This window comes from Pectinophora gossypiella, chromosome 9 (genome assembly GCF_024362695.1).
Source record: "Pectinophora gossypiella chromosome 9, ilPecGoss1.1, whole genome shotgun sequence".
Lineage (NCBI taxonomy): Eukaryota > Metazoa > Arthropoda > Insecta > Lepidoptera > Gelechiidae > Pectinophora > Pectinophora gossypiella.
In genome coordinates, this window is record NC_065412.1 from 7,243,898 (window position 1) to 7,257,740 (window position 13,843).

General features: G+C 34.3%; 2 protein-coding genes across 3 annotated transcripts in view; one reads left to right on the forward strand and one right to left on the reverse strand.

Annotated features, from left to right (window-relative positions):
• Positions 1–265: 265 nt before the first annotated feature.
• Positions 266–3,055, forward strand: LOC126369538 (ribulose-phosphate 3-epimerase). The gene is made up of 4 exons (XM_050014023.1): positions 266–683; positions 937–1,044; positions 1,345–1,566; positions 2,042–3,055. The coding sequence occupies exons 1-4, from the start codon at positions 447–449 to the stop codon at positions 2,150–2,152; spliced, it is 678 nt and encodes a 225-aa protein (XP_049869980.1). The 5' UTR covers positions 266–446; the 3' UTR covers positions 2,153–3,055.
• An 80-nt stretch (positions 3,056–3,135) lies between these two features.
• LOC126369497 (uncharacterized) overlaps positions 3,136–13,843 on the reverse strand; it is a 46,990-nt gene continuing 36,282 nt past the window's right edge. For both annotated transcript variants that reach the window (XM_050013937.1, XM_050013938.1), the window contains exon 7: positions 3,136–10,048. In XM_050013937.1, coding sequence (XP_049869894.1) covers positions 8,879–10,048 — 1,170 coding nt within the window. In that variant the 3' untranslated portion in view covers positions 3,136–8,878. The remainder of the gene's footprint in view (positions 10,049–13,843) is intronic.

A 13,843-nucleotide genomic window follows, 5' to 3' on the forward strand; every position in this document is an offset into this window, starting at 1 on the left:
CTAATTAAAACGACGCATAGCAATGGAGTTTTGTGTCTATGATACTGACCCCTGATTGGCTGATAGAATAGGTGGCCGCCATCTTGGCTTCCAATTATTTGGATGTACATTACACGGATGGGCAATCCGTGTACGGACTGATAATTCGCAGCCAATATTTCCCGACCATGGATTGTACACGCACGTATTCCGTGTACATTGTTATGTACACGGATTATCAGGTCGTACATTACGTGGATGTACATTAACCGGACTCAATATAACGTACGTAACTTGGAACTGGAACGTTTTGTTATTTTGTTGATAGTTTGATAAGCGGCAAGTGCGTATAACCTCGAACAAAACTTTTAAAACTGTTAAAACCGACGTGTTTTCTTGTTCTTAGTGCACCGCAGTGTGTTCTGGAATATTTTAGATAAATAGTATACTTAGTAACAAGAAAAGCAATGAGTCGTAACCTGAAAGCCATGATCGGACCTTCGATCCTCAACTCAGACTTATCAAGACTGTACGAAGAATCTCAAAAATTGCTTGATAATGGTGCAGATTACTTGCATTTAGATGTGATGGACGGTCATTTTGTGCCCAATTTGACTTTCGGACACCCCATAGTGAAATGCCTTCGTTCTAAAATAAAGGGTGCTTTTTTTGAGACACACATGATGGTTTCTAAGCCTGAACAGGTATGCATTATGGGTTTCAGTGTCGTAATGTAAGAATTTTATAATATCTTTTGTAATGAATGAATAAATAAAAAAAAAAAAAAAAAGTTTTATTATTTTTGTCATAAAGTTATACACAAATTTACAGGATGTTGGGCCAGCAGAGGCACAAATAAATTTACTAGCCCTAATAAAGCTATCATTTTAGTAGGATGTGATCTGTTTGTCAATTTCTACTATATCATTGTGTTGATAAAAATGTATTAATTTCCAGTGGATTGTACCTATGGCTGATGCAGGTGTGAACCAATATACATTCCATATTGAACCAATCACCAATGTTGAAGAAGTCTGTAGGAAAATTAAAGAAAGTGGGATGAAGGTAACTACATCATATTATGTTTGTAATTAAAGTTTAATAGCTAAGAGTAATTAAAAGTTTGCCGAACATTTAGTGATACTTATATACTTACCTTACCGAAAAAAAAAAATGTTTCCTAGAGACTGTATAAATCATCTATTGTTTAGTGTTTCAAAAGCAATAGACGATCATGATATTTCTAAAATCTTATACTTGAATTGAAAAATGCTGTTGTTTTACTAAAATTTTAATAGAGAATAAAATATAATGATTAAATTAGTTTAAATTGAAACAAATGTTTTCAAAATTTTTTTCTGTCAGGCGGGAGTTGCAATCAAACCTGGTACTCCAGTGACTGAAGTAGAAAAATACATTAATGTAGCAGACATGGTGCTTATTATGACGGTTGAGCCTGGATTTGGTGGACAGAAGTTTATGGAGAATCAAATGGCAAAGGTCAAATATTTGAGAGAGAATTACCCTCTGCTGGATATTGAAGTTGATGGTGGAGTCGGACCAGCAACTATTGGATGCTGTGCTACTGTAAGTAATGCAAAGAACAACCTACTGTGAGGAGCTACTAGTGTAATTTCCAGCTATGCCAAAACTTAAACAGATCATCTTTAAGTCTTTTGGCTGTATTTGTATTCATCATTGTGCATTTGTAGGCCCTGTACCATATGAAAATAGTACTGTATTGACAGCTGTCAAGTATATTTTCTTCTTTTTGCGCTCTGACGTGCTGCCAATCTAATCAAGCTTTTTTAATGGGGTACATACATACATACATAAACTCACGCCCGTAATCCCTAATGGGGTGGGCAGAGCCACAAGTAATCAAAGACAACTTGCAGCCACTGTTGATACGAAGTCCAAAGATGGATATGATGAACCTTATGGTGATAAGGGATCAGCCTATCGCCCATAACATGGACCATTTAATGGGGTCTAACACTAAAACCAACCATTACAAGTTCCTTTTATTCTTTCTTTTTAATTGTCTAATTAATGTTTTCAGGCTGGAGCCAACATGATAGTGTCTGGTACAGCAGTAATCGGATCTCAGGATCAGGCAGCCACAATCAAGCTACTGCGTGACACAGTGCAACAATCAATTAAGAAACAATAACACTTTGCTCCACTCATAGACACCCCAATCCATTGGTGTAGAATAAGCTGACAGTTCTTCAACCTTTGTAGGTAGGTACTCACTTATTATCAATTGTTTCCTAGCCCTTTATTTCCTAAATAAGTATACTATAACTAAATAGTAATGATCTGTACAAAAGTATAATTTATTTTCTGATCAAAAAAGCCTTAAATGGCTTACATTTTTGAAATCAAAGATGGTATCATCTTAGCGATTTACAAGAATACTTACTGATATTCTTATAGGCCTTACACTTTACTGTGATTCAATTAATACCATAATGATTTTTACTAATAAGCTATAAGCTACAAATTAAAAATATTTTCATGATTGAAAACACACATACTTAATTGGAAAAGGTTTCAAAACTGTACTTTTCTTATAGGTACTTCTATATTTTTATTTCTTTATTATTTGTTACTTATTGCTAATAGGTTTGTCTCATATCATAAAGCTTTTAGTACTTGGCCAGAGTAAAACTGGACAGACAAGGCTGTACAGTGGTGAAATTGTTCTATAATAATGGCTTTAAATAGAACCTATCTATTAATATTTTTATAATGTTAAAAATGTTTAGGGAAATATTTTCAAGCGTTTAAATTGCATACAAAAAATATGTTTTTACAATTAGGGGTAGTTTTGTAATTAGTAATCTTTTTGACAACAATGAATTTAATAAAGGTGCTACATTCCTGTTAGATATATATATTTTATGCATTTGTTATGGATACATAAGTGTTATTATAAAGTTGGCTATAATGCCAAACATTTATCAGGTGTACTTCATTAATTGTGCATTGGCTGTATTGAATGGAAGTACAATTATGACAATAAATTTGTGTTAAAACTTTTAAGAAAAATAAATATATATATTTTTCAAAACTGACGTTTTTCCTGTATTCTTATAATTTTCCAAAAATAAATCAACTCTTGGGAATACTTAATAAATAAAAAGACATCAATTCATGAAACAAATATATTTCATTACGAAATTAATTACCAACAAATCCATTTCTTCAACACGTTTTCAAACCATTGTTTCAATTATAATAGGAAAATGTGCCTTTTTTAAAGTGCCAAATATTCATTTAATTGCTTTAAAAATATAGTTACCCATAGCTTATAATGATGAGATCATTGCAATATTAAACATTCGTACAATATTTAAAGGGAACAATATATTAATTGTTCTCAGGTGTCGGTAACTATATTTTCCTAGCTAAAATTTTACGCCTAATGGTAACACTACAACACACATATTTATTGCACATTTAGAAATTTCGTAAAGTATTTTTGTCTTTTTTTTATTTTTAGAGATCCAAGACATTTACTATAATTTTGCACATCGATATTAAATGAAATAATATACACAATAGCATTTAATTTAGATCATGGTATAATATACATCCAAAATATGGAACTATGCCTAAGTTAATTTGGACAATGGACAAGATATCTGAAATAAATGGACCAGAGGCAAGTTTATTACGCTGTAAACGAAAGTCGTGAAATACACAGTATGTTTAAGTTAATGTGTTAAAAATATAAAACAGACTATCTCTGTAACAATAATAATTATCTGAAATATACAAGTAAAAAAAATATATTTATGTAACAGTAGGTATGTACTATCAACTAGCTTCTGGTTAAAATGATGCAAATACATAAACCAAGTACAAATTTTTCAACAAAAACCCTGTAAAATGTGTAGAACCGTGTTCTTTTGAATAACTTAGATACGACATTTTAATGACCTTTTTACGTACAATTTATTACAAAAATGTATAATACATAAGGCCAAAATAACATCACCTGTACAATTATTATTTATTTTCAACACGAGATATCTGTTTTCGCACAAAAATACATCTTATAGGTAGGTATGAGATACTTTCAAAAACCAAAATTAGTAGATTCGTATGCAATAACCCATGGATTGAAATTCGTACTAAGTACTTATTGCATTTGAATTTGCGAAAACAGTATCTGAAGTTGAAACCTAAAATTTCAAACTTTCAGTTTCATATCTAACAGTGTCTCCATGTTATTACCATGGTTCACATCATCAGGACTCCTCAAAGTGTGACTATCCAGAGGACAGGCCTATATTCCAATGACGATCCTGGTTGACACCAGATTGTAAAATAATTTATTAAAAAGTTATCCACCAAAGCTTCCCGAACGTCACCAATATTATTGTAGTACTTTGGTTTGTGATTGTAATGGACACATTAGGACCAACCCACTTTTTTATTCATATGGATAAAATTATTCCTTACTACCAATTATTGCTGACTTGTATGTATATTATCATAGTGTAATGTAACTTTAACTCTTATCTATGGAAGCTTCAATAAATAAAATGTCTCTGAAGAACAGTTTCTATCACATATCATTACACATTGTAGCACCACGCGGTTAATAGACCCATCTACGATAACTACGCTTACCTATATTCATTGTTGTATATGGAGATGTATAAAAATCAATACATCTGAAAAATAATTTAAAATTGGTAATATTGGTATATAAAAAATTCTGTATAAGTTATGTTTAAAAATTAAATAATTCTCTTATTGTTTTATTTGTTTAACTATTGAGACAGTGTTTTGGCTTTTAAAATTTATGAAATCAACAACTATACGCATATTATTAATTACGGACTGCGCAACTCGTGGTCTATGTTATTCTACCTGAAAATCAGTCTACGTTCGTTCGTCGTTGGCTAGGTTCTGGAGAGACTTCGTACGTTCGCGCCTTGCCTTCACTACATCGTTCATTGCCCGACTTATAGTAATATCACAATCATTGCAATCACCATAGAAATTTTATATTTCCTACATTCAATAAACTAAGTTTTCGCCTATTCTTCTAACAATTTCAGCCTCTAACGATGACTTCCATCTAATTACTTCGTCACTAAACGTTGTTTCCGTATTGCTCACAATTGTTTATCTGCTTCGTGTGCTTATAATTATAATGAAATAGAATATGTAAACACACAAAATAATGTCGTGGTCTTACCAGATCACTGCTATGTTACAAACTGTGAGGGACATTAGGTGATAATTGACGCGTCAGCTGCATAACATAGCAATATTACATCTTGCAATCGTGCTAAGATCCAATACACACAATCGGCAGCAGAAAGTTCTAAAGTTTCAGAAACATCAGTAAAGTTAACCGAAACACCATAACACATACATAACATTATTGGACGGAGATATAAACGCTTTGTAAAGTGGTAAAATTGTGCGTTGTTATAACATTATTAGCAATCCGGTGAGTATAATCACTACCTAACTCTCCGAAAACTCTCTCGCTTGGAAGTCCTCCGAAGTATAAATAAAATAAGTTTACAATAATGCCCTAAGCTCACAGTTGTCGTTAAAACAATTATTGTTCGTACGTTGCATGTTCTCCTCTATGAAACCACCTATGTCTGTGTCCACATTAAAATAAAATCTAAGATATGTTCTAGCTCTCGACTTTTAAAGAAATCTGTAATAATTACTGAAAATGTCGCCAGTATTTTTTTACAATGTTGAAATGAACCGATAATACATATATGTCGTTCACTTAAACTCTAATTTTATCACATTTGACCAGTTAGCACTTGCGTATTTATTTACAAACCAATGCTGTGCTCTGAACATTCATGTATCTGATGAACCTGTGTAATATTAAAGTTAATGTTATATGAACGGATTTAAAGAATACCACACCAATTTTAACACTACGAGAATCCAAAATAATGAACCACCCAAAGCCGCCGGATTGTCTTAATTTACCTTTTATTCCAAATATGAAAACGGGTTTCTTTGTGAAATTAATAACAAGTCAACACTTACGCTATAGGTAGAGGGCAGACTTCTGAGGACTTTGAGTGGTTTATGACCTTAAATCTATATAAGACACTAAATTTACACCACAACATCAAGTAACTACAGCTGATATAATTATAAAAACAGTCAACATCAATTTTGAATAATATTTATATTATAAATTTGACGTAATGGCGAAATATCTACATTATACACATTTACTTCGATGGTATGTTTGTATAAACAGGTGAACACAAAAACTATCCACCGGATTATAAAAAATAATCTAGTCTCTTTCAGAGAACACTCACTACCGATGTACAGGGATTCGAAAACCAACACGGAAAATACCTCTAGCGCACTGAGTCTGTGTCTAGTTTTTGCATCCACGCTGTAATGCCCTTAAGAGTATTTCGATAGAAAAAAATAAAAATCAGAGTATTGCTTGTCGTTTATACTAAAAGTTTTCGACTACCTATTCACTTATATCCCTCTGGCAAAGTCATATTATAATTTATTATAAAATATCATACATTTATATTAATCTGTCCTATGTATAACAATTAATCAACAAATAAAATAAAAACAAAGGTTAAAATCCTTACCCAAGAATGGTCTGTTATAAATATTTAACAACTTATTCAGATGTAAAATAGATTTTTTAATAATTTCCATTGAAATATTCTGTAGCTAGTTTCGTTGCATCACTATTTTATTTGTTATGATTAGAAGGATCTTATGTTGGTATTCACGTCACTGTAAATATAATAAAAATACTGGCCCGCAAGTTAAATATTACCTTAAAAATACGCAGAAAATTTATAATTTACTGACCATTTGTTAAACTATTCTTCTTTATATACAGGCCGATTAAAAAAATAGAAACACGCGTTCGTGTGATGAAATGAACAATAAATAATACGTATTGTTATACAATTAGGTAGGTATGTTAAATTAAAACTTACATATCGAAAAATAGTACCGTTTCCGTTGCGGACAAGTATTTTTTTTTTCAAATATATAATAAAGTATTTTATATGGTATATATAAATAAATAATTTATTTCACAAATCTGCAATGTTATGGATGAAACCAAAAATAGACCGTTGAGTGGCAGTATTCAAGACATTAAAATCTTCAAGATTCATTTATAGGTAACTATTAGAGTTAGGTAACTATTCATCCGCAAAACATTTCATGCTTGGATAATACGTCACCCTCTTTAAATTGTTAGGAGACGAATCATCCGTGAGTGTCCATTATCGTAATAATTCCAAATTAAAAGCATTTTTAATTTTTATTTTAGCCGAATACTACACCCGTATGACCTAGGTATCGACTCATCCGATAATAGTATCATTGATAATTCGTCTCCTACCAACTAGAAGAGGGTGACGTTTCCGTCGGAGGGTGAAATATTTTGCGGATTAATTCACCTAAGTCAACTGTCGAGCCATCCTTTTAAAATTATTCTAAGAAAGAAAAATATTCGAATCTTATGTTTTTTTCCTCTAAGAAAATTGTTCATAGACGCCTCGGTCTATAATTAGATAGTAAAGTAGACAAATTAGATTGAGTGTATAATTCTGTTTTCCTGTAAAAATGTAATAAAATAAGAAAAATGGTTGGTTTGTTAGATACCATTTAAATATTAGGTACACGTTTATTGTTAATAACATTTTGAAGTTGTCCTTTAGAAACAAATAAAGATATGAACAAAAGCTAAAGTTATCCTTTCAGTTAACGAAATACCTCTAGTTATATGGTGCCGCTATTATCTATTAAACGTGTACCATTACATAACGATGAAATATAAAACAAAATGTTTACAAACAACCTTTGTTAATTAATTTATCTACTTCAATGTTTATTTTATGAGGTACATATTTTGGCACAGAGAGACTCCTTAAACCTACAATTAAATTATATCTAAATATTAATATTACTTTAGATTAAATTACATAAAACATTTTTTCGATGTTCTAAAACTTGTTGACTGGTCTTAATCGTACGAATCACAGCTTTTTGCATTCTCCTACTTACCTATCGTCACGACTACCAATTATCTAGTTTCTCTTCAATGGAATGAGTTTTCGATTCTTAAAAATATTAAACGTACAAAAATATGGCAAAACGAACTTCCCGGCAATTTTTGATAACGAAGCGCGAATCTCAGCACCTTATCTGTTCGCACCAAGAAATACGGGACTCGATGTAAAAGTGGCATTATCAGAGGACTATTGCGATACGGGTAAGTTAAAACCGTTTGGCACACCGCTTACTACCTAGTTAACGTGTCGGTTGATTCAAAAATAGTTACGAGCACCAATGTAAGCAGAATTAGAGCGTAATCAAATGTGATCTGCACATAAGTAATGTTATAAGGTTAACAGCACGCCAAGCTCTCTTTAGAGAGCGCTTTGGCAGACAGACAATGTTATGCGAGATGTTCATGCTACCTACTCATTACATTTGGAGACTTATAAAGAAAGGCTAAGTCGAGGGAGGGAGTTAGGGATCTAAGTCTGATCCAAAATGGGTGCCATATCCCTCAAATGATATATTTTTTTAAGGAACTAGGTAGCTGCCATTACCATTTTTCATGTCACATTCCTTCGAGCTCAAGTCTTGCCACATAATAAAATATTGTTCAAATCACCGTAATAAGAATGTATATTATTGCTTTACAACAAAATAGTCAATACTTTCATAGTAGAAAATTATGTCGTCGACTACACAAAAGTCACTCCAAAAAGAAAGTCCTGTATTTTAATAAAACCTGCTTATTTATATTTATGTTGTAAAGTTTAAAAACTTTAAAAAATATTCCCATTTACTGTTATTATACGAGGGTGTCGTTAGCCGCGGGGGCCCTAGGAGATCAGCGCGCGTTGTGCACGTGTGTGGTGAGGTGCTTGGAGAGGTAGTCGGCGCGTGCGAAGCACTTGCCGCACGCCTCGCAGTGGTAGGGCCGCTCGCCCGTGTGGATGCGCAGGTGCCGCGTCAAGTCGCTCTTGCCGCCGAACGCGCGCCCGCAGAAAAGGCACACGAACGGCCGCTCGCCCGTGTGCTTCCTCACGTGCAGCTTCAGGTTCTCCTTCGACCTCACGCACTTCCCGCAGAAGGGGCACGCGAATCTCCTCTCCCTGTCCCGCTGCCTGTCGTCGTTCTGTAGAAATCCCAGAATGCCGGATTGCGAACTGGAGCTCTCGTTTTTGCTACTGTCGCCCCGCGATTCGCTCTCAGAGCTGTCCGCCATAGAGCTGACGCTTGCGAAAGACACGGGCACGCGTCTCCGCTCGTCGGGTATGTCGTCGTCCCTCCTCTCGCTCTCGGCACCTGAATTCACCGTTTTGCAGTCGGTGGAGTCGTCCACCGTAACAATAGAGTCCGTGGCACCGTTCGAGTCAACGGTGCTGTCTTGCTCGGCGTCGTGGATCACTTCAATGGGCGGAGTCCCTTCAGTTCGATTTTTCTTTTTCATTGACAGGTCCATTTCACCGCACTGACCTATTAAAGCTTCGTTAGTGCTGGAAACTTGGTCGGCACCCTCGGGTGCGTCCGTGTTCTTCGTGTGGAGTCTCTCGAGCGTGTGATTGAGACGATGTTTCTTGAAAGACTTGAGGTAACGGAACTGCATGCCGCAAACATCGCAGGTGAAGAGTTTGTCGGCGGGAAGGCGCGCGCGGTGGTTCTGCTCGCGATGCTTCACGTAGGCTGAGCGGTACCGGTAGCTCTGGCCGCACTGCTCGCAGACGAAGGGCTTGTCGTCGCAGGAGGCCTGCGAGGCGTGCTGCAGCGCAGCGTGGCGCTCCAGCAGCCAGGTGGACGGGAAGGAGGCGAGGCAGACGCCGCAACGGCGGCGCTCCGAGTGCAGGATGTGACGGCTCTGGTAGGCCATGCAATCGTCGCTAAGGTAGCGGCGCAGGCGGCACGCTTGCAGCGCTAGCAGCGGCGACCACAGCGGCAGCGCCGCCGGCCGCGCCCCCAACCCCGCGCCCAGGGCCGCGCCTCCCGTCCCACCCGCCCCGCACGACATGTCCAGGCACATCTGAAACACAAACACAACACCATCAATACCACATACATACCTAAGTCCGGAAAATGAGGGACTTTCCAAACGGTGCTCCCCAAAAACACGATAGACGGCGTTGTTAAGTTTCTTCTTCGTTTGTACTTCTAATTTCATGGATAACCGCCATATGCATCTTGTACCTTCGTTTTTGGGTATAAATGATGACTCTTTTTATCACACCAAGGTACAATTACAACTTCTACCTATTATTATTCTGATCAAAATAAAGAAAAGCAATATAGGTAGCAACATTTTTCTATACATTATAACTGTGATTATGTATAGAATGATGTTCAACAATTAGTTTCATATATGCTTCTGCCATTACATTACATTTTTGAATAATTATGTACCCCAGCAAGAAAATAGGTAAGTATCACGTTAAAGTGAACAACGCCATCTATCTGGTGTTTGGGGAACATCGATTGGAAAGTCGCTCATTACGCTTTTTAAAGGCGACACATACCTGCTTATATGCATAGAAGGTTCAAAATTTTACAAAAACCCTAAGAGTAATGATTGTAGAGCTTTTATTTGTCAAAATTGTATTTTTACAGCTATGATATGCTTATATTTGTTTCAAAGTTACAATGATCAACAGCGACGGGTCTCAGTTTAAGACTGTTGCACAATTGACGAAACATTATACTGATTTAATTCTCAACTGCTTGATATAACTACTGTAACTATTTTCAACAAAACTGTACTGCTCTTTGTTATAACAATATGAAATATTAATAATGTTAAGGCAAAACAGATTTTTGCTAATCTAAAATGTCAACAACGAATGTTAAATAAAACAGCTTAAGGAAAAATAATAATTGCTTCCTCGACGAAGAAACAACTATAGCTCTATAAATTAAACGGACCTACATTATTTGAACTTGTGCTTAATGCAACTGTTACTTTTAGTAGCATAATACGAAGCCAGACGTAGAATTGCCGTGCCCGCACTGATTCAGAAACAGGCTCGATATACAAAGCGGTAAATTTAACGCACGGACATCGCTCGCGTATTATGTCAATACAAATAACGAACAAGAAAATTTAAATCTAAATAATTTATAATAAACACGTTACAATTAAAACAAATTGTACCAATATACAATAATTAATACAACTACAGGAACTTAGAAAACTTGCAATGTAAGTTCTACATATAATAATGTATAGGTATGCCACTTAAAAATGGTAAGTTAATTACGAGTACAATAATTAACCAACGTCTGTCACTGCCTCGCGTTGTGGACACAACCTAACGACTACTTAACACTATCCGAACGAACTTGTTGTAACATTTGTCATAAAAATAATTTTGCACTATTTGTAACATAGATGGTGGTGATTACGTTACGAGATTGGAATGCGCTAGCTGCGGAGGGGCGGACCATCACTGCGTCTACCGTCAGCTGGCTGCGGTGACGGACGTGACGTCATTACCGAACTAGGGGAACACAAATCATGCGCAAGTCGCATATCATAACGCAACTTACAATTTTCACCATAAAATTACAAGTTTTTCCCTATAGATCGTTCACTACATAATCTATGTATATTCCGTGATCTGCAGCCTTTATATAAGTCTTATATAGGCAAGAGGCACTCTAAATACAAAACTGTGGTCACAATTTATGTTATAAAAATGATTCTACGTTGTATCTATGTCAACACTAAATTATTTCGTGCTAGTGTTTCCTTAAGGGTTATCATGCTTGGTATTTTAAGAAATAAATATTTTATATAAATTTGAAATTATTGTAATATAATATAGTTATTTTATTTGTGCTAACAGCGTGAAAATCTGCAGGGACGTGACAACAAATTGCAAATGTTAAAATTTGAATAACTGCACTTGGAGGTCGTATAATCTATTGCTTGTGCACTACATATCAATAACAACTCGCGCATATATATTATATGTACACATTACATACAAATATATTTCTATTAATAAATATTACCTCTCAATGTTAGGAAACAAAATATTTAAACTGCATTCTGTTCTATTATAAAACTATTTCGATTAAAAACTCGTACAAATTTGTTAATTCGCATTATTCTTAACCCTTTATTTATTGATATTTTATTTATTTCTGTAAATTGTAAATATTCAATCTTTCTTAAAATAAGAAGAGGAACATTAATAAGGTTTCAATATTGCTATCAAGTTTGGTAACGTTCGACTCCAAAACTTAAAGAGTGCAGCTTTTCAAATAACAACATTTTGTACCTCTTATGAATATTAAAATTACGTAAGTACATAATGTTTTGACATCTTCAAACAGTCCGAACATTCAGCTCCGGGGAGTAGCGCATCTACCAATCTATCTTCTAAAATGCATGTACAAGGCCTCGCTGTTCTATGTAGACCAACGCCTGACTTTATTGTGAAAACATTTATTTCTTATTCTCAATAAATTCACTAATACTTATTTCAAAAAATAAAATTTCAGACAAAACCATTTTAAATCATACAGATAGATATGGTTGTGAACATTAAAAACTTACTTAAACAACAAGTTTCATAAAACGGTAGGTAAATAAGATTTATTTATTTTACAGATATTTTAAGTAAATTTAAACATCAATTTAATATGGAATGTGTTATTTGCAGTTTCATGGTGCGCTCTCATCCACTACGCATGCAGCATGATAACATTTGAAACGACCGTCTCACACGTACTGTAGGTACTTGCCTAACGCGACCTACACACCTTACCACGTGCTTGGAAGAGCTTCCTAAGGATACTACACACAGCACAAATCTTAAATTTCCAACAAAACACATTGATATGCTGCAGCACCCACCGACACCGTACAAAACCATAATAGAAAGGAAGAATTTTGATAAGTTTAATAATTTCAATGATTTAACTAGCATAAGTTATAGAAGCACATAATTAACGATCTATGCGATATTAGTAGGATATTGATCTGCCGCCGCAGAAATCAGTTCGGAATGTTAGGTATTAATAAACCCAAAATGAATATAAAACTAAACAAGAATATTGCTACCAATGTTATTCCAGAATTGTACTTTTGTCGTAAATTAGAAGTGTTTTCAGAACAATGCAATGCATTCTTAATTCTAAAACTTAAATATTTTTTATTCGTGAGATCGAATTACTCTGTAAATATATTTTGAATACTTACTTATATTATTCCAATATTTTTCTTAACATACAAATTTTGCTCAATTCAATGAGGTTAGATACTTTCCAAAATGTTACTTACCCTACTTAACGCCATAAGACAAGGTATTATTAAGATGTTAATTCAAATGACAAAAATTTCAAAGTTTAAGAAATCCTAAGTAATCCAAATCACAAATTGAGATCGAAATTCTTACACCCCAACATAGTTCCTTACTTTTTACATTATATCACAGATCTTTTCTAATCTATCAAAATACTTTGTTTAGATATATCCAAAAAATAATTACTAAATATCTAAAAGCCATTGTAACGTTCATTCAACTTAAGCCCCACATATATTATGATAAATTTTGACTAAGTATGTTTCGAAATGCTTTACCAATAATAATAAAATAGGTGTAAAAACAACATCACATTTCTAGATATTCAAATATTGATATGTACTATCCAAAATATTAAATTATTAGGCTTTTCTATCGACTAATTTAAATGATATATGCCCAATACAGACGACACCGATATTTCCAACTAGCTCTATAAAACGTACGGTCCAGTGAGTATCGGCAGCAAATCAAGTCAAATATTTTAAAACAGTATTAATGAAAATTACATACTA